The sequence below is a fragment of the Ursus maritimus genome, unplaced genomic scaffold (genome assembly GCF_017311325.1).
Source record: "Ursus maritimus isolate PB19 unplaced genomic scaffold, ASM1731132v1 scaffold_14, whole genome shotgun sequence".
NCBI lineage: Eukaryota > Metazoa > Chordata > Mammalia > Carnivora > Ursidae > Ursus > Ursus maritimus.
In genome coordinates this window covers 19,016,665-19,044,028 of record NW_024423786.1, presented here as the reverse complement: position 1 = coordinate 19,044,028, position 27,364 = coordinate 19,016,665, and the positions used below count along the sequence as shown (strand labels likewise).

The window sequence follows — 27,364 nt, the reverse complement described above, 5'->3', positions numbered from 1 at the left end:
AGGGTTTCCCCCCCCCCCCCCCCCGGGTCTTTTGTTTTTTCAGATAAAGAGTAAAGAGCCTTATGTACTTGCTTTCAGTCAAGGTAATAAGTAGATTATGATGATATCAGAAGGTTCAAAAACTTCTCTGCTTGATTCTGACTACATAAAAGGATTTTTGTGGTTGACATGTTTTGAAGTGCTATGGGCATTGATGGCAATGGTAACTAATTACACTTGACACTTTATAAGGGAAAACACAGAGACTTCTTATGGTAACAACACCGTTACTTACGGAGTACTGACTGTGTCCCAGCCACTGTACCAAGGACCTTGTGTGTGTTATTTCACTGGATCACTAGGATAACCTGGGGAGAAGGGTGGTGGCGGTGGTGGTACTGCTTGCCACTTTTTACAAATGCGGGACTGAGGCCTTGAAAGACAGAGGAACTTGTCCTAAGTCACAGGGCCAGGGATCCTCCTGCCTGGAATTGAACTCATAAAGGCCAGACTCAAGATTTTAAGGACCCTCACATCTCTGAGATGTACCATTAGGTATGGTGTGTCTGTTTGGAAATATGAGCTACCTTCCGAAACTATATGCGCTTAGTTTAACGAGCTCACACCTGTGTAAGCACCACTGTGGTCAAGAACTAGATGGTTCGACCATTGCCCCAGAAACCCACAATGTATCCCTTCCCAGCAGCACCCAGGGGCTTCTTGACATTTCAGGGAGAACGGATGCTGAGGAAGGAGGGAGGGAACTAGGCTTCAGTAGTTAGAAATGCCAGTACGTACCCACGGGGGCCAGACAGCTAACTCAGGAATGACACGCATCAGGTGACTTCTCAGGTAGAGGTGATTCTGTCGTACCTTTCATTCAGGTTCAAGTCCTTGGAGTTGTTCTTGACTTTTCTCTTTGTCTCACGTGATGCCTACAGCCCCTCGGAAAATCCTGTTCAACCTATCTTTAAACTCTATTTAGGATTTGACCACTTCTCACTCTCTGGGTTGTTACCCCCTGAGCCACACCACTGTCACAGCTCACCTGAATTACTAAGATGCTCTCCTACCTGGGCTCCCTGTTTCCCCTCTGCACCTTAGTCATCTGTCCTCAGTGTGGCATCCACAGTGACCGTGTCTCTAAGGCAGATCCCGTGTCACCCCTCTGTTAAAGCTCCCCAGTGGCTCCCATCTCACTCTCAGTAAAAACCAAAGTTCTTCCAAGGGCAAGCAAAGCCCTAAGTGCCCCACGCACCCTCTATCCTCCTCCTCCACTCTTCTTCCCTTTGTTGGCCCCTGTCCAGCCACACTGGCCCCCTGGTGGTCTGGAACAGTGCCAGCCACCCGGCTTTATTCCCATTTGCTCACCTCCTCCTGAGTGACACTTTCTCCATAGCCCTATTTAAAATTGCAAACTCCTCTCTACCTGGGACCCCTGGCCCGTTTCCCTGCTTTATTCTCCACGAGCTTCTAGACTCTATAATCAATATACTGATCTTATTTATTACGTGACTCCCTCATGAGGGCAGAGGTTTTTGTCTTTCTCAGTCTCTGCTGGTCACATGTGGCACCTAGTGAACCCTCCATCAATGTTTATTGTATGAATGAACTGAGGACATGGGGAGCGGCCGTCCACAAGCACCAGCAGATGTTTCCCTCGTAGGATGCAGGCTGTTCTTGCCAGAGCTCAGTTTTGGGGGGTTTTTTTTGGCTTTTGTTTTGCTTTGTTTGTTTGTTTAAGATTTTATTTATTTATTCGACAGAGAGAGAGACAGCCAGCGAGAGAGGGAACACAAGCACGGGGAGTGGGAGAGGAAGAAGCAGGCTCCCAGCGGAGCAGGGAGCCCGATGAGGGGCTCGATCCCAGAACCCGGGGATCACACCCTGAGCCGAAGGCAGACGCTTCATGACTGAGCCATCCAGGTGCCCCTGGCTTTTTTTTTTTTTTTTTTTTTTTAGGACAGAAATGCAGGTATTTCTGAGAAACCTTCAGTTTTTATAAAATGTTGGCAACTCATTCAATTTTTTAAAAAAGACCACGTATTAAAATTTTTAAAAATCCATGCATTGGCTGAATTTGTCCCACAGACCCTGGGATGCAGTCCGCAGGGACAGCTGCACCGGCTTTGCCATCTTCACTGAAGACCAGCAAGTTTCCAAAACGGCAGCCATAAAATATATTCCCAAGCGTTTGTTCCTTGTCCCTTGGTTCTTGTCCAGAAAGCACGTCTCTAGAACCAAAGCAGCAGAAGAGGGATTTGATACGGCTCTGGAGAAGGTTGGCATGCAGAGGGCTTCCCACCCACAAGTCCTTGGATCTGGGGTCCGTGTGGGTGCCGTCTGGTGGGGGCCAGCACTGACATTTGAGTGTCCTTAAATGATCGTCGCTGGTCTTCCAGACATGCATCATCTCCTGCTACAGGGCTCAATCCCAGGCAGTCCACCAGCGCCAGACTCGTAGGAAAATACGAACTGAAAGGAATTGATAGGGTCAGCCCCTCTGAGGTGTGCTGCTTGTAGGCCAAAGCCCGAAAGCATGACCAAACAGGATGCTGGTGAAGATAAGGGGTAAAAGGCCTCCTCTTATGTTGCTGGCCAAAGGCTAAATTGGTCCCTTTCTAGAAAATGCATGTATTCTTTTACAAAAGAATAATGTTTTAATGAGTGTATCCTACAGATACACTCATGTGTGTTTGAAATGAGTTGAGATGAGGTTTCTTATTGTGACACTGTTTGTCATAACAAAAGCTTGAAAATGACCTATATACCCTACGCTGTGTAACTAGATAAACTATGGTAGAGCCACACAATGGAATGCTATCCAGACATCAAAATTAAGAAATAAAATCTGTATGTGCTGATATGTAAATTCCTCCTACATGATTTTTTTCTTCCTTCGAGGCAGGCTGATAACACTGTGGATGCTATGTTTCCATGTGTAGTGTGAAAGGGGATTGTACACACATAGCTATTTATTCTCACATGTGTAATGTATCCCTGGCACAACACAGAGCAGTCCCATATCTTCGGTTACCTCTAAGAATGGGATTTGGTGACAAAATCAGAAGGAAGAATAAATTGCCAACAAATGTACTTTAATATATTTAATACATTTTTTATTAAAATTAAAAAGAAAAGAAAAAGAAATGCCATATTATGTGCTTGGAAACCTCCCTAAAGGGGCACCTGGATGGCTCAGCCGGTTAAGCATCTGCCTTCAGCTCAGGTCATGATCTCAGGGTCCTGGGATTGAGCCTGACTTCGTTGTTGTCGGGCTCCCTGCTCAGGGGGGAGTCTGCTTCTCCATCTGCCCCTCCCCCTGCTCATGCATGTGCCCTCTCTCTCTCCCTCTCTCTCTTGCTCTCTTTCTCAAATAAGTAAAATCTTAAAAAAAAGAAGTCCCCTAGAAAGATACCCATTGTAGTACTGTTTATAATAATAAAAAAGGAGCAATCTTGTGTGTTAAATTAAAATTTTACCCTATTTAAGTTTATTCTGATTTTATAAATTTCCAATACAACTTTTTTGCCTTCTTCTCTCTTGAGTAAACATATTGTCTGTACCTTCATGTTGGAATACCTCCATTCTTCAGACCTTTTTAGTTGTTTTATTTTCCAGACCTTCGTCAGAAGAGTCTTTCATTTTCTTCTTTTTTGTTCTGATGAGGGGTCGAAGAAAGTAACGATAGCTTTAATAACACTGACGACTTAGGGCCGAGAAAAAAATTAGGGTAATCAAGTCAGCAAGCTTGATTCTTTTGGGGAGATGTATGTTATGTAGACATAACCCTTAATTGATTAAAACATTAATATTGTGGGGCGCCTGGGCGGCACAGCGGTTAAGCATCTGCCTTCGGCTCAGGGCGTGATCCTGGCGTTCTGGGATCGAGCCCCACATCAGGCTCCTCTGCTATGAGCCTGCTTCTTCCTCTCCCACTCCCCCTGCTTGTGTTCCCTCTCTCGCTGGCTGTCTCTATCTCTGTCAAATAAATAAATAAAATCTTAAAAAAAAAAAAAGTTTAAAAAAAAACACATTAATATTGTATGCTTCTCTTCAGGCCTTATTAGATAATCAGCCATAAAGAGAAATTTGTAGTATTTCACATAGATTGAGATAGCTTTCTCTTCCTCTCTGATTCTGCACTTCTAAATTAGGTTTTTATTGGAACACCATACATTCTCTTTTCCCTGAAAACACATTCTAGAAAGTGACTTAATCTTGCTATAACCTTATTAGCCAAAATCCAGCAATCATTAGCATTATTTGACATATAAACTTGGACAGAACCCTTTTCTTTGCTTTAGTTTTTCTTCCCAGTAAAATAAATGAGCAGCATGTTGAGTACTTGGGATGGTGTTAGGCATGCAAGAAATCATAAGTGTGTTTACATATGATACATAACTTGTATCATAACATGCATTTCCTCATACTTCTGTAGAGAGTTTGCCTTTCCTCCATGGAACTCTGTAACTGTGATTTTAAAAAAAACTTAGATGCTAATCTGTGGCAAATTTTATACCTTTCCCTGGCAAAATAAGAAGAAAAATAAGAATAAGGTAGAGGATTTTTTTTTAAGTTTGTGTGTTCAATTTGAAGAATTCATCCTAATTCTAAAATTATGATCTTCAAGTTGTTAAAATGGATGTCAAGACCATCTTCTCTTATAAAATGGTAGGTGATCATTATTCTTTTTTTTTTTTAAAGATTTTATTTATTTATTCGACAGAGGTAGAGACAGCCAGCGAGAGAGGGAACACAAGCAGGGGGAGTGGGAGAGGAAGAAGCAGGCTCCCAGCAGAGGAGCCTGATGTGGGGCTCGATCCCATAACGCCAGGACCACGCCCTGAGCCGAAGGCAGACGCTTAACCGCCGTGCCACCCAGGCGCCCCGGTGATCGTTATTCTTAATTTCATTTTACTGGTTTGTAAAATCTGTTCCTCCAGTAGATGAGGAATGAAAGCTAGGTCCTGCAGCTGATCATGGAAGCTCTGAAATCATTCAAGTCTGAAATCTCCATGATACCTGTATCATACAGTGTGCATTTTCATCAATTTTAAATATTGGGGATCCCTATGGAATACCGTCTTAGCTCGCCATAACAAAATACCAGAGATCGTGTGCCTTAAACCACAGAAGTTTATTTTCTCACCGTTCTGGAGGCTGGAAGTCTGAGATCAGTGTGGCTTGAGACAGCTGCTTCTCATTGTTTTCTCACATGACAGAGACAGCAAGTTTTTTGGCATCTCTTCTTATAAGGGCACTCATCCCTTCATGAAGGCCCCACTCTCATGACCTAATTGAACCTTAATTACCTCCCACAGACCCCATCTACAAATACCATCACTCTGGGGGTTAGGACTTCAAACATATGAATTTTGAAAGGACACAGACGTTCAGCCCATTGCAAGTGTCATTGTGGTGTTAGGATGATGTTAGGCCAGGGATCCAGGAAAATTCAAATTCTTCTTTAATTAAGCGACCGCTAAATTTCAGGAATAATGGCAGAACAAGGGAAATAACACTATCACTAACTAAGGCTTCGAAGTCTCAAACTCTCAGGCAAAACTCTGGTAAGCTAAGCAGTTAGGACAGGAGAACTCATTTGCTTTGGATGGCTGGAGTCAATGAGCTGCTACAGAGGTTAAAAATCACAGCCCATGAACCAAGAACGGCTTTTGCATTTCAAACGGGTGAAGAAAAATCAAAAGATTTTGTAGCATCTGAAAATGATACAAAATATAGATTTTAGTGTCCCTAAATAAAGTTTTATTGAAACACAGCTGTGCCCGTTCTTTTACACATTGTTGTAACTTTTGTACGACAATGGCAGACTTGTATTATCGCAACAGAGCTTTAAAGATTTACTTTCTGACCCTTTAGGGAAAAGTTTGCCAATTCAAATCTACAAACAAAGCTGACCAATGATTTGTTTCACCTGTTCCCAAGACTAAATCTTAGCACAAAATGTCATCTCGAAAAGATGCAGTTGTATCCATCAACACTAGAAGAAATGGATCCAGAGACAAGAGTATTTACCCCAAGGCCTGGCATAAGCTTGTCTAGACAGTGTCCACTTCAAGTTGTCTAATGCCAGACCCACCTGTTCCAGGAGAAAACTAAAAGGGGAAGACAGATGACTTCATTGGAGAATGAAAGGAGAAGAGAGGGCCTCAGCCCATGAGCTGATGTTGTCATTCCTTTGAAAGTTTAACACTTACCAAATATAGTCTAGGGTCCTGGAATGGAACCATCTGAATTAAGATTTATTTGCCTTTGAGTCTCTACCCCTCGATTAGTATTTATCCCTGAAGTCAAAGGAGATGGGAGGAGCGGAAGCTAAGAGTGGTACCCTTTCTAGAATTCAACATTGACCACTGAAATTGGCAGCGCTGTTGACATATCGGGCCCACTTCCTTTGTTTCTGATTTGTTTTTGTTTGGTTTTCTCCCTCCTCCCCTCAAACACACAAAGGTGATTTTAAAGGATGTGGATTCGCTTCTCTACGTGGACACCGACGTTCTCTTTCTGAGACCCGTTGATGACATCTGGAAGCTTCTGAGGCAGTTTAATGCCACGCAGCTTGCTGCCATGGCCCCTGAGCATGAAATCCCCAAGATTGGCTGGTACAGTCGCTTTGCTCGGCACCCTTTCTATGGCTCTGCAGGAGTTAATTCAGGAGTCATGCTGATGAATCTAACTCGCATAAGAAGTGCCCAGTTTAAGGTAAGCAAATACTTTCTAGTTCATGGTTTAAAATCGGGATTTTTAATCATTTCAACAGTGATGTTTCTAGATTGTCAGTGTATTGATTTTGGAAGTAGGTGGTTTGTTGGTGAGGATGGAAGGGGCCAGGGAAGAGGATAATATCTGGAAAGGTATGAAATATTTGTTCAGAAAAAGTCCAGGTGATTATGGAATTTAAAGCTTCGGCAGAGTAGCTCTTCAGGAATGTTCTGTTGCATTTCTGAATTCTATAACATTTAAACTCTGTGTATACCCAAAGCTTCAAAAACCATGGAAAATTTTTGTGCAATTATCCTAGGGATATATTTATATAAGTATACAGAGATACTTGTACAAGGCTGCTCACGGCCTCATCTTTTATCCTAGTAAAGAACTGGAAAGAACCTAAATGAACATCGGTAGAGAACTAGTAAAAATTTTTTAAAAACACACACAAAAAACAAAAAACTCATCCTCCTATTAAGAATTAGATCAAACTGTGAGTAAGATAAACAAGATCTCTAAAAAATATTAAGGGAAAAAGTGAAAATGCAACAAAGCATGGTACCGTGGAGTATGATCTCTTTTATGGCTTAGAAATTTCCAGAAGAATCCCTAGGAGAATACCTAATTGTTAACTGTGGGTATTTCTGGGAAAAGTGGGGGTGGAGATGGTAGGAGGATGGAGGAAGAATATTTTTACTTTTTAATTTTATCTTTGTGTGCTGTTTGAATATTTAGTCTACGATTGTGTTGCTTTTATTTTAAAAGCAAATTATGTTAAGACAAGGAAAAGGTGTTTTTCCTTAGATACCTTAAATCTGCTATCTGTATTTTGTTCCCTCACTTCCAAGGCAAGAATTAAGCATAAGAAAAAGAGGTTCAATTTGGGCACAGTTTTCTGAGTAGAAACGATAGCCCCAACTACTGGTTCCTGGTCCATCTCGTATCCATGTGTTACGGATCCAGCAAAACGCTATAGTTTCCAGCTCCAGTTTTGCTTTGTCTTATGTCTTGAGGCCAGCAGGACCCCTCCCCTGTTTGCTTCATTCCTGGGGGGCTCGGGGGAACCAGTTCCTCTCCATCATTTCTCAGTGGACAGGACGTATTTGCTTTGCCTCAGCCACTCTGATGGTTTTCTCTTTTCCAGAACAGCATGATTCCAACAGGCTTGGCTTGGGAGGACATGTTGTACCCTCTGTACCAGAAGTACAAGAATGCCATCACGTGGGGAGACCAGGATTTATTAAATATTATTTTTTATTTCAATCCAGGTAGGCTCTCTTGCGAGAATGCCATTTGTGTAGGAGTCTGCCCACCGCGCCACCCAGAGCACATTCCAGCCCGGTCTGTGATTGACTGAGCCTGAATGATGCCCGGGTTCCCTGTGAAGTGCGCCCTTTCATTCACACACACCACCACCCACGCCTCCCGCCCCAGGCTTGTCCCCGGGGCGGCCCTCCCGCTGCTGACACAAAAGGCCAAATGTTGAACCCTCCAACACTGGACACCATTTTTGGAGCATATCTTTTAGAGTCTTGCCACACCATTCTTCTAAGTGTTGTCAGAATTAATGGCAGGCGGCAGAACTGAATGCCAACATTATGAGCCAGACAGGAGGCCCTGCATGGCTAAACAATTGCTAGATTGAAGGGAACTGATGCTTGGGATCCCTACAGTTAAGTGACTTGTTCGGGGTTAAATGAGCCTAGAATAAGGACTTAGACTCCCCAATTCCTTTTTCTTTTCATGTGCGGCAAAAAAAAAAAAAAAAAAAAAAAAAAAAAAAATCTTATATTGTATCAATGATTTGGTGGAGTTGAGGGAGGGAGATGAAAGTCTCTGATCTGTGTTTTTGGTTGTTGACACCTAAAACTAATAAAATTTCCTCTTTTCTTTGCTAAAAACTTATTTAATGTTGCCAAAATCAAAACCATGTTTTCTCCTCAAGAGAGATCTTTGCGGGGGGGAGGGGGGGCGGGGAGTACTTGTTACCCGGACCTATTCAGTTCATTTCTTTGTCTTTACAAAATCCTAAAATAGAGACTCCTGTCTATAAAAACTTCTGCCTGTCGTAACCTGTCACCCTGGAAGCACCTACTGTGTACTTCAATTTTTTTTTTAAACAAAACTCTGAAATAAAACCTAATCTCATCTATCTTTGGATCTAGAAGGAGCAAATCCTGGAAAAGAAAAAAAAAAAGCAGATTGAAAGAGAGTTTCTGGGGAAAATTCCCAGTATGAAATCATCAGAGGAAGGGAAAGTCTTGGCTGTTTGCCCGTGGCATGTTTTAATCCATTTCCCTCTGCAGTAACAGGGACTTTAAGGTCTATACCCCTCTTTTTTCTTCCTAAGCAAATTGCATCTTTTTTCTAGGTGTAGATGGATTGGTTAGGACTCTTGGCTGTGTGTAAAAGACCCCGGAGTTAGTTCAAGCACAAGGGATACTTTTTTATTACCAAACTTGTGTCTGCTAGAAACTGAGGCAGGAAGGCCAGCAGGCTCAGCCTAGGACCTGAAGCAGGATAGGGAAAATGAGGAGGAGGCCAGAGTGGCCTTCCTTTCTTCTACTGACATTGTTTATTCCTCTCTTTGTGGACCTCCTCCTCTGCTCCTCAGGCCTCAAAGCAAAGTATCCACATTTCATACTCCAGGTGCAGCCATATGCAAAGATTAGCTCCAGCCTCCTTCTGGGGAGAAGCCAGATTGTTCCAGCATGGGTCAGCTAGGCCAGGAGCATGCAGCTAAGAAATAATGGCTGACATTTATTATTTACACAGTGCCAGGTGCTGGTCTAAGCATTATCTTCTTTAATCCTCACAACCACCCTGAGAATGTAATCCCCATTTTACAGACAAAGATACCAAGGGAAAGAGAGTTCGGTCATTTGCGGTGCTGCTAATGAGTGACAGAGCAGGGGTGCATACCCAGGCTTGACTTCCGCCCTCTGGGTTTGGGGGAGAGGGGAAGTTCTAAGAGAGGGGCAATCCTGGAGAGCTGCGGGGACATCCCAAAATGTATCTCTGCACTGAATTATTTGTCCTTTACTTATTGCATTTTCCTCTCTGTTATGTGGCTAAAACTATCTTTCAGAAGCCCATCTGGACATATCCCAAACAGGAATTCTAAAGATTCGCACAGTTTCCTCCCCAGAAATCCTCTTAGCCTGTTTCAGATTATTTGAGGACGTGATCAGTGAGTAAATAACACTTGAAGGCAGTTGTAAGCAGCTTTGCAATTAGACAGGAGCCCTTGTCTTTAATTGGAGCTGAAAACCAGCTGAGTTTGATGGCTTCTGTATTCCCCATCTTAAATCCATTGCGTACTCGAATATTATCAAATAGTTTGAAGTTGTTCTAAACCCTGGTTCTGAACAGTACCAATAACCAAGTTTTCTAGCTTCCAATCGGTGAGTTCTTAGGTAACGCCTTGATTGTTCTTAGTGTGACCTGCATTCGATCGTCCTTTTTCATACTTTATTAGACATGAGATCTTTGAACTGAAACCCATTGATATCCTTCACATGATAAGCTCTTTCTTTGTTTATATTGTGATCACTTTCTATTCACCGGAAAACTGTTTAGAAAAAAGATTGGTCACCTTTATCCTAGAAAGGAGAGAGGGAGACGAAAGAGAGGAGATTGGCCCGGACACGGGAGGTAAAGATGTTCATTGTTATAGAACTTTGGGTTGCCATGGATGAAGAAGCAGTGCACAAGGGGCGCCTGGACGGCCCAGTCGGTAAAGTGTCTGCCTCGGGCTCGGGTCATGATCCCAGGGTCCTGGGATCAAGTTCTGCATTAGGCTCCTTGCTCAGCAAGAAGCCTGCTTCTCCCTCTGCCTGCTGCTCCCCTCCTGCTTGTTCTCTCTCTCTTTGACAAATAAGTGAAAAAAAAGAAAAAAAGCAATGGACAAAAAACCTGAGCACATGTCTGAAATGGTATTATTATTATAGTCTCCTGTAGCCCATAACACCGCTTTTTAAAAATGTGTTTAAAAGTCATTAGTTTAAAAATATTTTGAAGCTCTTGCCATAATTAGTAAATTTCTGTGGATGTGTCATGGCAGTGCTGGGTACTAGACGGGAGGAGAGAGCTGGAGCTTAGGAGGGACGTGCAGGTCACTCAGCCCACAGGACATTCCTGGCAGGTGAGCCAAGATAGCTCCTCCAAGGGGGGGACACGGAGCTCACAACTCTACATGTAAATTCGAGTCGAGAGCAGAGTTCTGTAGAAAGGGTGGATGTGACCGGAGCCAGAAGAGCACCGTACACAGAAAGATGGGTTTGAGGAATACGTTTAGGTTGCAGGGGGCCAGACCCAGGGGGTGGCCCTGGGAACACATGGGTCACATCGTGCTAGGCCTCTTGGGAGTTAGCTCTGGGGACCTGCCAAGGACCAAAGCTGATTTCTTCATCCCTCAGAGGCCCCATGGCCTCGGCCATCCTTGCTTCTCTCCACGCCTACCTGATTCCGTTCTGTTTCGCAGCATTCTGTTTCATGTGGCCCAACCCTGAGCCCACGCAACCTACAAGCCCACAGCCAATGATGATGCATGGTTGCTACCAGCCACCTCTGTGTCCTAATTCACATTCCTGAAGAGAAAGAGAAAGAGAGAGAGTTGCCTGGCCCAGCCTATGAAATGGTTCCAAGCCCAGCTAAAAATTACTTCTCTTTGGATAGGGGAGACCACCCATGATCTGGTCATTGGGAGCCAGAAGAGCAAGCCCGCGTGGCATTTTCCCCTCTCAGACATGGACACCTAGGTCTCGCCCTTCCTCAGGAACAATTTCCATAAAGGTGGGCGGTGGGCAGGGAAGGAAAGGAAACCAGCCAAGTATAGATAACGAGGCAGGGGGGCCAGCCAGAGAGCAACTGTAGGCTTTTGCCCACAGGGAGAGGGAAGCGTGGAATGGCAACATACTACACACGGGTTGGCATGGACTGGACAAAGGGTGTGGTACCGGGGAGTTGTGAGGGCTTTGGTGGGGCCACAGGGAGCAGAACACATGGTCACGTGGGGCAGCCTCTTCGCTGGCCCCATGCGGGCCTCGTTCTCATCTCGCCAGCGTCCCTAGAGCCTTGCACTTCGTGCATGCAGCCACACTGGCTCCTCACCCCACCGAAACTCCCAGCGTCGGCAGCGGCGCGTGCTGTGGGGCTGACAGGCCCGGCTCTCTGGTGTTAGGATTGTTCTGGGAAACTGGTAACATCTTCTTGTTTGGGGAGTCTGGGAGTTTCATGAGCTCTGATTGAAAGCCAAGAATGACGATTCTGACTTTCACGTGCAAGCCTTCGTGCCTGGAGCCGAGCTGGTCTTCAGAAGTGTTGGCTGGTTGAATGAATGGATTTGAGAGACTGGAGTGACAGAGGGAAATGAGTGGAAGAGGAAGTTCACAGCAAGGAAAGTGAGGAGCGGAAGGAGAGGGAGAAAGCCAGAGAAAGCAGGATGCATGGGCCGGAGGAAGGTAGAAGAGTTTCCGTGTACTCAATCATTCAGCAGATACTGTTTGAGGACCTACTATGTGTCAGCCATGGCGGTGGGCGCTGGGGACAATGCAGCAGACAGAATGGACACGTGCCTATTTTCATGAAACCTACCTTTTATTGGAAGAGGTAGACTTCCAAAGAACAGCAACTAGGTTTTACAAATCACAGGTTGTAATACATGCTATAAAAGGAATAAATGGGGGTGCCTGGGTAGCTTGGTTGGTTAAGCATCTGCCTTCGGCCCAGGCCATGATCTCAGGTCCTGGGATCGAGCCCCGAGTTGGGCTCCCTGCTCAGCGGGGAGTGTCCTTCTCCCTCTCCTTCTGCCCTTCCCGTGCCCATCCTTGCTCATGCTCACTTTCCTGCATGTGCTGTCTGTCTATCTGTCTCTCTCTCTCTCTCAGATAAATAAATAAAATCTTTTTTAAAGAAAGGAATAAATTGGGCACTGAGAGAGAGACTATCGAGGCTGGAGGGAGAGGATTGCTTCGTTAGGTTGTGTGATCAGGGCAGTCTTCCTGGAAGAATTCATTGCCCTCTATTCATTGCCCTCTTCTGGAACAAGGTGCATTCTGGAAGAAGGAAGAGCAGGATGCTGGGAAAGCTCAGCTGCAGAATGACACATTAGAGAAACAAGCCTAACAAACAAAAATTAATGATGCATCCAAACGCCTCCATTCTGTAGCGAGTGAGTGGCAAGCCGGCTTCACCAGGAAGTGAAAAGGAGCAGGCATGAGCTGTTCCATAATCTTAGGGAACCCGAGAGTAAGAAATAATCAGAAACGTAAGGAGCAATCAATTCACATACTACTTTGCAAATAGTTAGGAGGCTCTGGAAATAAATGTAGACTCCTGAAGCGATCACTAAGGGATTTCAGAGCCATAGATAATCAGTTAATGAGCTTCTTTATCTGTGTAAAATGGAGAGGAAAATAGCAAAGACTCGGGGTTTGAAGAGGGGTTAGCTTGAAAAAATATTTTAAAATAAATTGCAGTGGTTTGAGGCTTTGGGGATTTGGAATTTTAAAACCATTCACCCTATTATTTCCTGAGCAGTGGAAAGTAACCTGACCATTTCCCCATGCTATCATTTTTAACCATCAGATTTTGACAGCCCTGATAATCTTGCCTACAATAGATCCATTTCAGAACGGTTGCTGACCATGTGCCAAATAGCCACCAGGAGTCCACGCTGCATGTCCATCAGCTGGTCTCCATAGATGTTCCCTCTTTAGTCCACCCCATGATGCTAGTTTGACCCCTCTCCTCCCCCCTCCATTAACCAAATGGAGATATCAGAGTGTAACCCATGCAAAATGTATTTGTGAATAAAAAGACACAACTATTACTTTTAACTGCCCACTCTTGCTTTCCCTTTCTTTGGGTAACAGGACCCCAGTTTCCTCGGGGGAATTACTCTTCTCTCTCTCTCTCTCTCTCTCTCTCTGCTTTTGCATGCAGTCCTAGAGCCCCGTCTGCTCCTGACTCCCACTCACCCAGTCAGAGCATGTCCTCGGAACCTCAGTCTGGGGATCCGGGAGCAGAAAGTAGCCAAGGCCGGGGTGTTGGCCGTGTTGGCGATGTTGGCAGTGGTGCTGAAAAGCTGACTTTATTTTTTTTTTTAAAGATTTTATTTATTTATTTGACAGAGACAGCCAGCTAGAGAGGGAACACAAGCAGGGGGAGTGGGAGAGGAAGAAGCAGGCTCCCAGCGGAGGAGCCTGATGTGGGGCTTGATCCGAGAATGCTGGGATCACACCCTGGGCCGAAGGCAGACGCTTAACGACTGCGCCACCCAGGCGCCCCTGAAAAGCTGACTTTGATTAGTGCCCACCTGTCAGAGTCCAGGAGCTGCCCCACTTCCTGACCTGGTTCAGCTTTACCTTGGACTTTATGAGCTTCTCCCTCTCTTTCCAAAGGGAAAATTCCTTTCCTTCTTTTTTTTTTTTCCTTCAAGCTGGAATCAAAGTTAGTTACTTGCAATTCAATGTAGATATATATTTCTTGAATATTTGGGGTCAAAGCAGTGTATTTATATGACAACTTTGCTACCGTTATCTTTCCCCTTTGAAGAGACTGAATTTATCCCAGCAAAATTAAATAGCTTATCTTTCATAAAGCACGCTCTGATTTCCAAACTCTTCACCGTGATCAGGCCATTTTCTCCTCCTCGAATCCTCTTCCAGGCCTCCATTTTTGGCTGTCAAAATCCCATCCTTAGTCTGTAAGTCTGAGTTTAAATGAAACTTTACTGAAATAGCCTCCTTTCTATGAACGCTGATAAAAGCATGTTCATTTTGACTATACTACATACTGTCTCCCTTCCAAGAGTATAAATTCCCCAAGGGCAGGAGCAGAGCCTTATCATCCAGCGACACCAATGTCTTGCATTGTGTGAATGAATTCTTCTTTCAATTACATGCTCAATGTATTTTGCGTTTCCTCCTCTGAAGAATTCTGAAGGGGATTGTAAAGATGTGAATTGAATTCTATCTGGAATCCAGTTTCATATTTGAGATTCAACAGCTGGGTTTTAGCTGGTCTTTAGAAAATCGATAAACCCCTAAACTTATGAGCAAATGTTCTTAGATATGCCCAGTTGTACCTTTCCAATGATAAGATCTAAGGCTTTCATTAGACTCTGAGAGAGATCTGTGATCCATAAAAGGTTAAGAATGACTGGCCACCTGCATATCTAGAAACAATTGGAGTAAAACATTTATTACCAAGGTACTGTGTGTCAAGAACTGTGCTAGGCTCATTCCCTTTATTTTGTTTTATTCTTCCAGGGACCTAATGCAATACTTCTTATAACAATAACAATGGTCATAGTAATTATTACAGCTTACAATTATTGTCTGCTTTCCATTTGTCATGTACGGCTCCAAATACTTGTATATGTAAGTTCACCTAGCACTCCCCAGAATCCTACTGGACAAGATATTTACAGTCCTCCCCCATTTATAGATGATGAAACTCAGGCTCAGAAAAATTGTGTAATTTGGCTGAGTTCATGCAAGTAGTAGCAGTCTGTCTTTCAAAGCCAGTGGGTTAACTCCAGAGTTTGCTCCCTTAGCCATTTCACTATTAGCATAATAAAGCTGGAGTTCGACCCCAGATAATTTAGCTTCTTTTTACTGCTTCTAAATTGAGGTCCAGATAACTCATCAAGGTTATAGAGCTAGGAGGTGGTGGAAGCCAACTTTGAACATATATTTGTCTGATTTCAAAGCCTTTCTATTTCATCTTCTGCCTTAGTGTCCTCGCTGGGCATGGTCCTCTAAGGAGGCTGCAAAGAAAAGGAAGGTTTCCTTTGCAGTGGGGTCCTACAGTACCTGGGAGGAGGCATCTCAGATGCCACAAAGGCAGGAACCAGACTTTCCTTTGTCCACTGTGTACATAGCAGGCACTCAATAAATATTTGTTGATTCAATCAGCGTATTTACAAAAATGAAGATGGATTCTAGGAAATATTAGCAGGTGCTTAAGCAGGGATTCAATTGCAAATACCCAGGCAGGTATCATAAATGAGCAATGTGGTTCACGGGGTTACAAAAGGCCACAATTGGTCTGAGGTTAGACACAGTTTAAAGGCACACAAGCACTTTCAGGTATTTTCACTTGTAGAATCCTCACGCCCACCCCCTGCACTAGACTGCAGATAAGTCACACAACTCCAAGAGGAGTTTAAATCTAGGTAATGTGACTTCAGGACGAGCACTGCTGTCTCCCAGCTGTGGCTTATATATGTGGAAGTGTGGAAGTGTGGAAGTGAATGCAGGTAAGAGTAACATCGCGGTGGAAAGAGGATCTCCCGAGAAAAGGAAAATCTCGCAGGGTGTGGTGAATGATAAGGAATTGGAGGGTGCCTGGGTGTCACCATGGCCCGTAAAGACCGAGTGGCAGAATTATTATACACAGTCCACCAGAGGGGATGTGTGCTGATCTCTTCATTGTTTGCTTTCATTTTCGAAGCTCTCTGTACGTAGTCTCTAAACAGTGGTCGTTTCCGTGAGCAGGGATAGCCGTCAGCCCAACCCACGAGTGCATCTCTATGTTGCTCTTCTGACAATGGTAATTGATTTGCTCCAGTGCTTCTGTGTTCTCACAGGAGCCGTTCTCCCGAACAGGGACACACTTGCAGAGAGCTTTGACCCCTACTGCTCTTGCCCCAGCCCTTAAAGTCATCAAGCTGAGGAACCAGGAAGCTCAGGGGTCATGAATTTGTTGCTAATTTATAATCCCAGCCGTCCAACAGGATTAGAGCCAAGTTTCTCCACCTTGGCACTACTCCTCTTGTGGGGGTTGTCCTGTTCATTGTGGAGTGTTTCGAGTATCTCTGGTCTCCACTCACTAGAGACCCGTAGTGGCCTCCTCCATGCATGACCACCAATATCTCCCCCCAAACATCGCTGAATGGCCCCAGGGGAGGCCCTGGCAAAGGACCACCAGATTAGAGATACACATACAAGTACACAAGTGTGCAATGCTCACCCACAACGTGTATAGTCACCTTGACACAGGGACTTTTTATTTCTTTGCTCTTTGGCAGGGGGACAGGGAGGTTCTCCCCTTTACTGTTGTAGTTTTTTTGTTTTTTCCTTCATTTTGATTTTGTGGGATGGTTAGTTTTTAATCCAAAGAAGAACCTTTGCTTCAGTCTTGATTCCAATTTTCCAAGTCTGTCTGTTTCATAAAACCTTCCCAAAGAGTGGATTATAAGTGCTAACACGGTTGACCACCACTGTGTGCTTGGCGTTCGGCTGAGCATTTTACCTGTGTTTTTAAAATCTAATCAGCGTGATTAGAGGGAGTTCCTGTCCTACCCGTATTACAGAGGAGAAGCACAGGGAGGCCCAATCGCTGGACTTAGGCTGCAGTGTTTGTGAGTGAGAGAGTGGGGGTTTGGACCCAGGCTGTCTGCTGACCTTGTTGGCCTTCTTGTCCCTGATGCATTGCCCTCCTGTTTTGGGGTGAAACCTACACCATCACTAGTATGTGTCCCCTTCAATTCCTGATCTCAAGATATGGACAAAATATGGTGAAGGTTGGGCCGTGAGTCCCAGTCACGCTCACCGGCCCTGAAATCGCGCGTGGTGTGCAGGTTATGGAAACATGGGTTTAACCACCAGGCGCGCAGAGGAGAGCGGGCACTGACTGCGGATACGTCTTTTTCTTGTCACCACCAGAGTGTCTCTATGTGTTCCCCTGCCAGTGGAACTACCGCCCCGACCACTGCATGTACGGAAGCAACTGCAAAGCCGCTGAGCGGGAAGGCGTGTCTGTGCTGCACGGGAACCGAGGCGTCTACCATGATGATAAGCAGCCCACTTTCAAAGCGCTCTATGAAGCAATACGGGATGTAAGTGTGCCCCCCCTGCCCCCCTTGCAGCAGGCGCATGCATACTTGACATGAGGCAGGACAGGCGCTTTGACCCCAGCACCTTGCAAGGCCAAAGACTTGCCCAGAAGGATTGAGTTCTGCCCCTTTCCCCAGTCTCAGGCACTGCTTCACTGTATCCACTTGCTCCCTCATATTACAGCCACTCTTAATCTTTACAAGTAAGTCACTCATTTTGGGGGGGGGTGTCCGTTAGTAAGTTCACTTTAGGAGGAAATGACCCAGAAAAAAGCCCTCTGCCCTTTGCCATAACAGAGGGGAATGTGTTAGGGTAAAGATCACATAGTAAGAACAAAATGGTACTATTCAGCTCAAGCTGACTGTGTTGCCTGGTTGCCAGCACCCTGTTGAGCAATCCGGTGTGGAGGTGGTCAATTAGGACAAGGGATCAAACTGAAAGTAAAAAGCAAGTCTTTATTTACATACTGCAGTGGTGCAAGCAAGAGGCACGAGGAGGCACCAGCTCCCCTGTGTTGCGTCCGTACCCTGCGAAGGGTACTGGTCAAGAGAATGCAGCCCAGAGGCAGAGATCATCCCAAGGCTCCTGCACCCTTGTGGACCTGTAGGCCAGGGGAGAGGGAAGGAGAAGGGAAGGAGGGAGGAGTGGAAAGATACCCCACCTTCCCCAGGAGGCCTCCAGATGGAGGTGTCTGCGTGGGGATGCAGATAGGAATTTAAGCGTGGCTGGCCCAAGGCAGGGGCCTGAGCTCTTGACGACGACGACTCCTTCAGGTAAACTTACCTGAGCACTGAGTCTGGGGTCAGGAGGGCAGCTCCCCATCCCTCCAGAGGCCTGCCAGCAGCCTTGTCATTCATTGCCTGTGGTTGAGTCTGAAAGACCACACATAGGATTCTGGCCTGGAGCTGGACTTCTCACAGCCTTAGGTCCCCTCCCACAGCCTTGGAGAAATTGATTAGCAAGTGTTGAGCCATTGAAGATGCCTGGGAACTATCTTCTTGCCGTAAATGGGAAGGTTGAAAGAACCTTATTTTGGGGCTCACTACCTAAAATGCCAGATATTGCCCGCCCTTGCCTTTCATTCCACATTTGGGGAAACGCCGCCCCCGCATGCATTCCACGTTGCTTTTTACCTTGAGATCGCCAGGGGGAAACCAGCAACAGAGATTCAGGGAATGTCCCTTTTGAAGTGGTAATTCCAAGACCTAGAGTAGGGGTCAGCAAACTTGTGCCAGATCTGCCTTGCTGCCTGTGTTTGTAAGACGTGTGGGCTGGGAACGGTTTTGTAAATCATTGGGAAAAAAGAGAATATTTCATGACATGAGAAAATGATATGCAATTCAGATTTCACCGTTCATAAATAAAGTCAGATCAGGACTCAGGGACACCCATTCATTTCTGTGTTTGTCTGCGGCTGCTTTCAAGCCACAATGGCAGCGATGACTATTTATGACAAACTGTGTGGCCCACAAAGTCTAAGATCTTTGCTGTCTAGCCCTTTACAGAAAAAATTTGCTGACCCCAGACATAAAGTATGTAAACTTTGTCAGAGGTTATTTTTCTTAAGAATCCATGAACCTTCATGGTTTCACAAATGGGCTTTGGCGGGAGCGAATCCCGAGACACAGGAACACATTTTTGTGTGTGTGAAAACTGTGTATCTTGCTAAGGAGAGTCCTTGGAATTCCCAGAACTTTCTCTGCAGGGAATGAGTTTAGCCTGCCTGTAAGCTAACACCGCTTTCTTCTCCTGCAGTTCGTTTTCAAAGACCAGGTGATTTAATTACACAGAAAATTTGTTCTGTCCTTAGTGATATCATCACTTGAGATATTCAAACACTGACTCCGGGGCAGAGCCATTCAGGAGTACAAACAGAAGTTAAATGAGTTTGCCTCAGTCCATCAGAGGCGCGCTCACGTTTCTTCTATGATCTGTCAGCCCTAGTCTGGAATTGAGCAACTGTAGCTCTTGAGTTACCCTGCGTCTTGTTTGCTTTCTGGAGGAGCAGAAAGAAAGCCAAATAACTGGGTCATAAATGATCTGCCAGATACACTCAGTGATGGTCTTCACGCGGGCCTATGAGGACCATTCTCGTTCAGGCGTTTCAATCAGGAATATCGCTAACCCCACCCTGAGACCGGAACAAACATAGGCTCCCTCTCAGAAGACACGTTTCCCCACTCACCACAGGGCCACGCACCATGTGGCAGGTTCCGGGCGTGGCTCAGGGATGGACAGACCTCAACACGAGGCCCAATTTTTGTCCCTTTCCGGTGATGAGTCATTAACTCTGTGCTCTTACCTTACTGGGCCTCAGTTTCCTCATCTGTGAAATGAAGATAATAGTATTATCTACCTCATAAAATTGTTGTGAGGATTCAACAAAATGACGGTTTTTGGATTTTATTTATTTATTTATTTGTGAGAGAGAGCACTTGAGCTCGGGAGGAACAGAGAGGGAGAGAGAGGGAGGAGAAACAATCTTCAGCAGACTCCACCCCCAGTGTGGAGCTCCATGCGGGCCTTGATCTCACGACCCTGAGATCATGACCTGAGATCACAACCCTGAGATCATGACTCTGAGGTCATGACCTGAATGGAAACCAAAAGTCGGACACTCAACTGACTGTGCCACCCAGGAGCCCCAAAATGATGGTTTTTTCAGCTTGTAGTGCAGTGCCTGACATACGGTTGTGCTCAATAATTAGACCTTGTGAACTTGCCTCCTTACCTACATTATCTCACTCGCTCTCTTCCCCCGTCTATAAATATGTTTTCTCTCTTTCACGCTGTAGTTCTTTCTCCCTTCATCTCTCTCTGAATGTATTCTCCCTGTCCCTCCCTTTCCTCTTCCATCTCTTCCCTTCTCCTCTCTCTCTCTCACTTGCACACACAGACCCTAAGCCTGTGTACCTGTGTTTGTGCAAAGGGGAAGTGCAGTCTCCTCCATTGTGATCCAAGGATGTCATCTATCAGGTAGGCATTCTGTCAGTAATTCTTCCAACCGTCATCTACGAAGAACCAATTTTATGCAGGAACAATTCTAGGTTCTAGGCACTCAGAGGTTAACAAGACTGACAAAGCTCGGTTGTCATGAAGCATATATTGTGAGTGGAGGAAGCCAGAAAATACTCACATGAACAAAGAAAGAAATAAAAATTGTACCAGGTAGGGGCTCCTGGGTGGCACAGTTGTTAAGCGTCTGCCTTCGGCTCAGGGTGTGATCCCGGCGTTATGGGATCGATCCCCATATCAGGCTCCTCCGCTATGAGCCTGCTTCTTCCTCTCCCACTCCCCCTGCTCGTGTTCCCTCTCTCGCTGGCTGTCTCTCTCTGTCAAATAAATAAATAAAATCTTTTAAAAAAATTGTACCAGGTAGTAAAAGGTGTTAGAAGGGAACCAGAGCAGGGTGATGGGCTGAGAGTCGCGGGCAGGAAGAGCTTTCATGAGCTGGGGGCCCCTGGGGGCCCCCTCAAGCCTGATAAGTGATCAGGGGAGGCAGCCATGGGGCAGTCTGGGGGGAGATCCTGCTAAGTAGAAGGAAGAACCCAGGAGAAGTTCTGGAGGCAGGGATGAGTTTGGTGTGCCCAAAGGGCAGGGAAGAAGCCAGGGTGATCAGAAGGATAGAGACACCAAGGAGAGTTCCAGGTCGCATGGAGCTTGAAGACAAGAGAGGAGTCGGAATCTTATTTTAATTGCAGTGGGAAGCCCCTGCAGGAAAATGATACAGTCTGATTTAGGCTTTAAAAACATCACCTCGGTAACTCAATGCAAGGAGGCACGAGTGAGAACACAAGGGCTACTTATGAAGAGTTACTGCAGCCATCGAGGTGAGACATGGGGGCAACGGGAAGGTGGGCAGCGGTGGCCATATGCAGGCATCATGGTAAAGAGAGATTTTACAGTGCTTGCTGGTAGACTGGATGAGGGATGTGGGGGAAAGAGAGAATCAAGGATGACTCCAAGGCTCTGACCTATTCTTTTTCTGTCACTAGGGATACTGTGACGAAAAAGGAGTTGATCAGAGGTCTAAATTGTGCTGAGAAAGAAAACAGTTGTCCCAAACATGGTCCTTCTTCTGTTACATAATGCATAATCTCCTTCTGGGAAGAAATTCACATTTCTGATAAACATGCTTAAGCAATATTTCTGATGAACTTTAAAGGGATTAAAACTTGTTCTAGGAAACCAGATACCCATCCACTCTGCTGCCAGGCAAGCGTGTACTGACCTTTCACCCTTCTTTTCTTCCTTTTTCTTCCTAGTCTTTTTGTATAAAATATCCTCGCCAACAATGAATCTTTGACTTGACCTACTGGAGGCCTTTTCCATTTCAACCGATTATAATAAAAATTTGAACATGCTCGTAACTAAATGGTCTGAAAGATTTATTTTGGAAAATTCTGCTCATAAACACCTTCCATGGGAAAACAAGAGAATTAAAAATCAGATTAAATCAAAAGCCCTGTATTAAGTGGGAAAAAAACAACCACCAATATTTGGTACCTGAATTATTAAAATGAAGTTCAGTGACGATAAATTTTACTAGTCATGGCTAAACTCTGGACTTCATGAGATTACTATAGACATACCCTAAGGTTTCTTTATTAAGATTGCAACGAACAGGTGCCTACAACTAACCAACTGAGCCACCCAGGCGTCTGTTTGTGGCTCAGCTGGTTAAGCGTCCGACTCTTACTTTCCGCTCAGGTCATGATCTCAAGGTTGAGAGCTCAAGCCCCCTGTCCGGCTCTGCAATCAGGAGGGAGTTGGCTTAAGATTCTCTTGTTCCCTCTTCCTTTGCCGCCTCCCCCCAATGTGCTCTGCGCACATGCGCGCACTCTGTCTCTAAAATAAATCTTAAAATAAGTTGCAACAAATGCAAAAAATATGAAGAATTCAATGTTTTATCACAGTAGATTTCAAGTCTCTACTTGGGCCTTGCTTTTCCTCAGCAAGAGTCTACTATATAGAGAATATCTTGTCCTTGAAGAAATATTTTGACCTTAGATTTTAAGAGCTTTAAGGACCCAAATAAATCATTTTTTTAGAGATAAAGAAGCTGAGGCCCAGGGAGGGTAAGTAATTGCCTGGGGCTGTACAAGATTGAATCAGGTTTTGAATCTCCATCAAATGTCTACGGACATCCCAACCACTGCCTGCCTGCTTAATTCCCTGCTTCATTTGTTAGTAAATGTTGTTTGCATTTTACGTGGCATTTCAGTCACTAAACGTTTTCTATCACTTTTTTTTTTTTAAATCCTTTTCCAGTTTCCCTTTCAAGACAATCTCTTTCAATCCATGTATTACCCGCTCCAGCTGAAGTTTCTGGAGACTGTGCACACTTTATGTGGACGAATCCCACAAGTGTTTTTGAAGCAAATCGAGAAAACAATGAAAAGGGCTTATGAGAAACACGTCATCATCCATGTGGGCCCCAACCAGATGCACTGAATGTTTTTCCTATTGTCGCAAGTGGATTCAGCCTCTCAAGAACAAGGCAACCTTCATCTTTAAGCTGCCTGCATCTCTTTCGTGTGAATATCTAATGGTGCTCGGTGACGGTTGAGTTTGAAAGGCCTCATTACCTGTTGCTCATTGAGTTGCCCCTAAAAGGAAATATGCTTTAATTTTTTAAAAATTGCAATTTACCTCTCTGTTTTTTTTTTAAATTGTGTTACTACTCACTTAACATTGTTCAAGCAGGTGGAGCTAGCTGTGAAAAAGAACTTTTGTGAGCCTTCCAATTCCTGTTAAATGTCTGAGACCTTGTCAGTGACATCTAATGTGGTATATTAATCTCCTGTTCTTGAGACTCTTGCTATGCAACGGACTCCCCCTTATCCTTGTTATAAAAGTAATACATGCTTGTTGTAAAACAAAAAAATGTTAAAAACTTGTAGGGAATACAGGTCCATGGACCAAAATCAAAATTAGATTAGCCATAATCCCACCAACTGGTGAAAAGATTATTTTAATGGATAGTTGCTTCCAGCGTTTTCTCCCCACTTCTATATTTATTTGCTGGCTCTCTTTTCCATTGTAACACATATGTGAAACAGGTAGTTTGAGTAAAAGCTGGCCTCCCTGCTGAGATTTTCCTGTAGAGACGAAAATTTAGAGAAAATGATTATGTTTACAGTGCTTGATTTAAAATATGTCTGGCAGAAGTATTCAGATTTCTGCTGATTGGGCAGTGTTAAAGGATGAAGCATATCTGGGGGTGTTTTTTAAGAAAAGTTGTTTAGATTAGTGGAAGGCTAAATCATTAAGATATATTTATGCAACCATACCTTCTGAAAGGAAATTCAATAATTGTGTTAAACCCAAGGGGTCACTTTAACAGAGGTGTGATTTCGTTCGTGTTTACCCACAGATGAAAACATTTTCTCTTAGCTTAGTAGGTGTGACCTCCTCTCTTCTTTAAACTCTTGGGCAATAGGTGGGAATTAAAAGCCAACTTCAAATTTAGGGGTTCAGAATAGATAGTTCAGCTGATCCCATTGACAAGAAAATTCAACTTCCTACCAGCCATAGAAAGGTCTCTTTAAATTTTCTTCCTTCTCTAGGGTTACCCAGCTGTTAGCCAAGGAACCAGGTAGGTCTTATCACCTAGCTACAGTAGAGGAAATCCTATATTCCCCCAAGGGATCTGACTCAATCCCTAGTGGCTCATGTAGCTGGTATCAGGGTAAGAGCATTTTGCATAAGGCTTTATCTCAAAAATCTTGTGCAGAAATGATCCTGATATTCACAATAGCCTAATGGACTTAGTAGTGGCTGGTATCATCTCCATTGGGCAAATAAGGAAATTATAATACAAGAAACAAGGACACCCAACATAATTGCTGATCTGTAACAACACAGGTATGGATAATATGCATCCTGTTTTACAGACAAATTTTTGGAACTTTAAGTATTAACTACTTTTCATCCTATGTAGACAGTGATCTAAAAATATAAAATGAAAAGTAATATTTTGTTAATGCAAATGTGGTGTTATATATATTGGAACACAGTAGGATATCATAGATACTATATCCACAGAAAAAGTCTTACTCAGAAAAAATACATGAAAATCTCAGCACTCCAAAGAAATATGTAGATATCAATCAATATTGGTATACAGAACCATTACGGTAGTAATAAATTATAAAATGTTAGAGGAATGGCCCATACTTTCCTTTTGATCAGTTGGGCGGCCTGTGATTTGTGATTTTTGTTAAGGAAATTACCATTATGACGTGGAACTCTTCACTGTTATGTTTCCTCATTTCACCACTAAAGGTGATGTCATTCATTATTTTATATCTAAAGGCCTTGGGGAAATTTTTGGATTGTCTTTTGGATGGGAGCAAAAGCATCCTACATACCCACAAATGGGGTTTGAGTGAAAGGGCCAGAATGTAAACATGATTCTCTGACTTCCGTTCCAGTCTTTCTACTTGTTCAGCGTGGCCAGTAAACCTACAAATGTCATTCAGATTTGTTGGTGACTTACAGACCTAAAGAAGTTCCCTTCCTCCTTTGGTGAGTCCCACAAAAAAATCTGCTGTAAAGACTTTGAATACCGCAACACCTTTTCTTTTAGGAGAGTCTGGTTTACCCACAACGTTTAACTTCTGGTTCTGTTCTGAATACCCAGAATCAGATTGCTAGCAAAGGTCCCTGATAGAATTCTAGAACATTCTAGAATGATGCATTATGAGAATGTGAAACTTTAGAATTTGGTGTGGTTTTCTGCCTTGGAATTTCTTCATGGTACCTTGAAATTTGAGGTGAGTCTGGTGGAGAATTTGGAGAACATTTGTTTTTCCAATCCCTGCTGCCTGAAAGTGCTAATTATTTTCTATTTAGTATTTTACCATGAGGCAGTACTTTCTCTGCCTTTGATAATTTCCAGGCAACTATGACATTAGCACCTTTGAAATCTGGGAACTGTTCATTTTAATTCAGTGGACTCCTAAATCATGCAGTCTGTGGTCTGAAGTTTGCCAAAAGTTGTGTTGCTCCATATGGCCCATTGAATCTATATTGGGAAGAGCATGAGACTGGTTCTCTCACCTACTCTTCTTGTTGCCTTCAGAATTCTGGCCACTGTGTACGGCCACAAAATTCCATGGGAGAATGAAAGAACACTTGCCAATAGCAAAACATGACAGTATTTTTGTATGCATTGAGATTGAGACTTTCTATAGTAGGGTCACTGGAAATACTTACAATATTTTTCCTGCAGAGTTGTTTTCCAATACAAATCTCAGAAATTGTGACTTACATGGAAAATTTCAACATTAAAAAAAAATTAACTGGCTAGAAAATCTGTTTAAGTTTTCCTCCAACTTCCTGAATGACAATTTAGCATTTAGATCGTAACGCTCCAGCTTCACTATTTATTTGAAATCTCTATTACATATTGACTGTTTCCATTGCAAACTGTTGTGACTGTGACTGGATTTATTACTGAAATGGATATTTATATGAACACATCAAGGTCTGAGAGTATTTATCTTATTACACTTAGGGTGTTCATAAAACAAGCAAGCCATACAAGACCTTATTGACGTCACACAATAGTGATCCAGTAATAGAATAATCACTCCACCCACTCAGAAGAGAGGACAATGTTCATACAAATTTAGGTTTATGTATAAATATTGCCTGATATTTATACAAAAAAAATAGATTGCGTGTGTTGGATGAGCCAACGTGAACATGATTTCATAACTGAAAAATGTTGGATGCCATGGGGGTACAAATCATTATATCCTCAATGAATGGTATGGTAAACAAGCTTTCTTAGGTTTTTCTGTTTCTTGGGTCCTACTCTTTCACCTTCCTTTTTTTCATTTTTGCCTTTCCCTTCCTGTCTTTGATGTAAGCTACTGAGTAGTACCAGGAGGCTTGGCATTAATGGCAGGGTGACAAAACTCGGGGATCCCTGTGCAGGCAGAAGGAAATTCTAACCCTTAGATGGAATCTTCATGATAACAACTTTTCAAAAATTTGAAATTTTTCAAAAAAATCACACAACACATACATAACAGATACACACACGCACCCACATGCTTTTTAAAGAAAGAGCCCTGTGAATCTGTCGTGCTCTGTGAATTGAAGAATTCTAGCTAGTGACATCTTAGGTCAACTCATTTCACAGTTGCAGTGTGGGTGTTTGAAGCTGATGAGATTTTGCTGCCAAACAGAGCAAGTTATCCTGGTTTCTGTTCTTCACAGGTCAAAACTGGAAATACTCTCTTGAGTCCTCCAGATAAAGCACTTGTGTGTGCGTGTGTGTCACCGTCTGCAGGAACATGTAAGAGTCGGGTGCAGTTTCTGTGTCATTAGTTTTACACATGTGTGTTGTCACTGAAAAGTGAGCCATGGTTTATAGCTCCCAAGGAGACCCTGCGTGGTTTTTTTTATGTTGGAAAACTTATTTTTTAGTAATTTTTCTTTGGGAAGAAATGAGCATAAAAAACACGATACTCAAAGAAAATGAATTGTTACAGCAAATTAAAAGAAACAGAAATATTATGATTTAATTACTTGTCTTTTTGAACGCCATCTCCTGTTTTACCTTTTTTTTTTTAATTAAAAGCTTTAAAAAAAGACATCTCTTTGGGTGTTATTTCGGAAGTGTGTTTCTTTCCTAAGATTTCAAGTTTGAAATTTTATAATATTAAATAGTAATATATTTAATTCCTTCCTTTTAAGAACTGGTAAAGAAATATTTGGTTTAGTAAGGCTGCCTCTTAGCCTATTTTTAAAAGTCGTTAAAATTTTGCTCTGTTTTTAAAAATGCCATACTACAG

At 43.6% G+C, this 27,364-nt stretch overlaps 1 protein-coding gene across 1 annotated transcript in view; it reads left to right on the top strand.

The window, feature by feature from the left end:
• The window catches only part of GXYLT2 (glucoside xylosyltransferase 2), an 89,866-nt gene extending 62,703 nt beyond the window's left edge, over positions 1-27,163 (top strand). The window contains 4 exon segments of the mRNA XM_040628548.1: positions 6,454-6,705; positions 7,856-7,979; positions 17,385-17,557; positions 22,827-27,163. Coding sequence (XP_040484482.1) covers positions 6,454-6,705; positions 7,856-7,979; positions 17,385-17,557; positions 22,827-23,009 — 732 coding nt within the window. The 3' untranslated portion in view covers positions 23,010-27,163.
• The last annotated feature ends 201 nt before the right edge of the window (positions 27,164-27,364 follow it).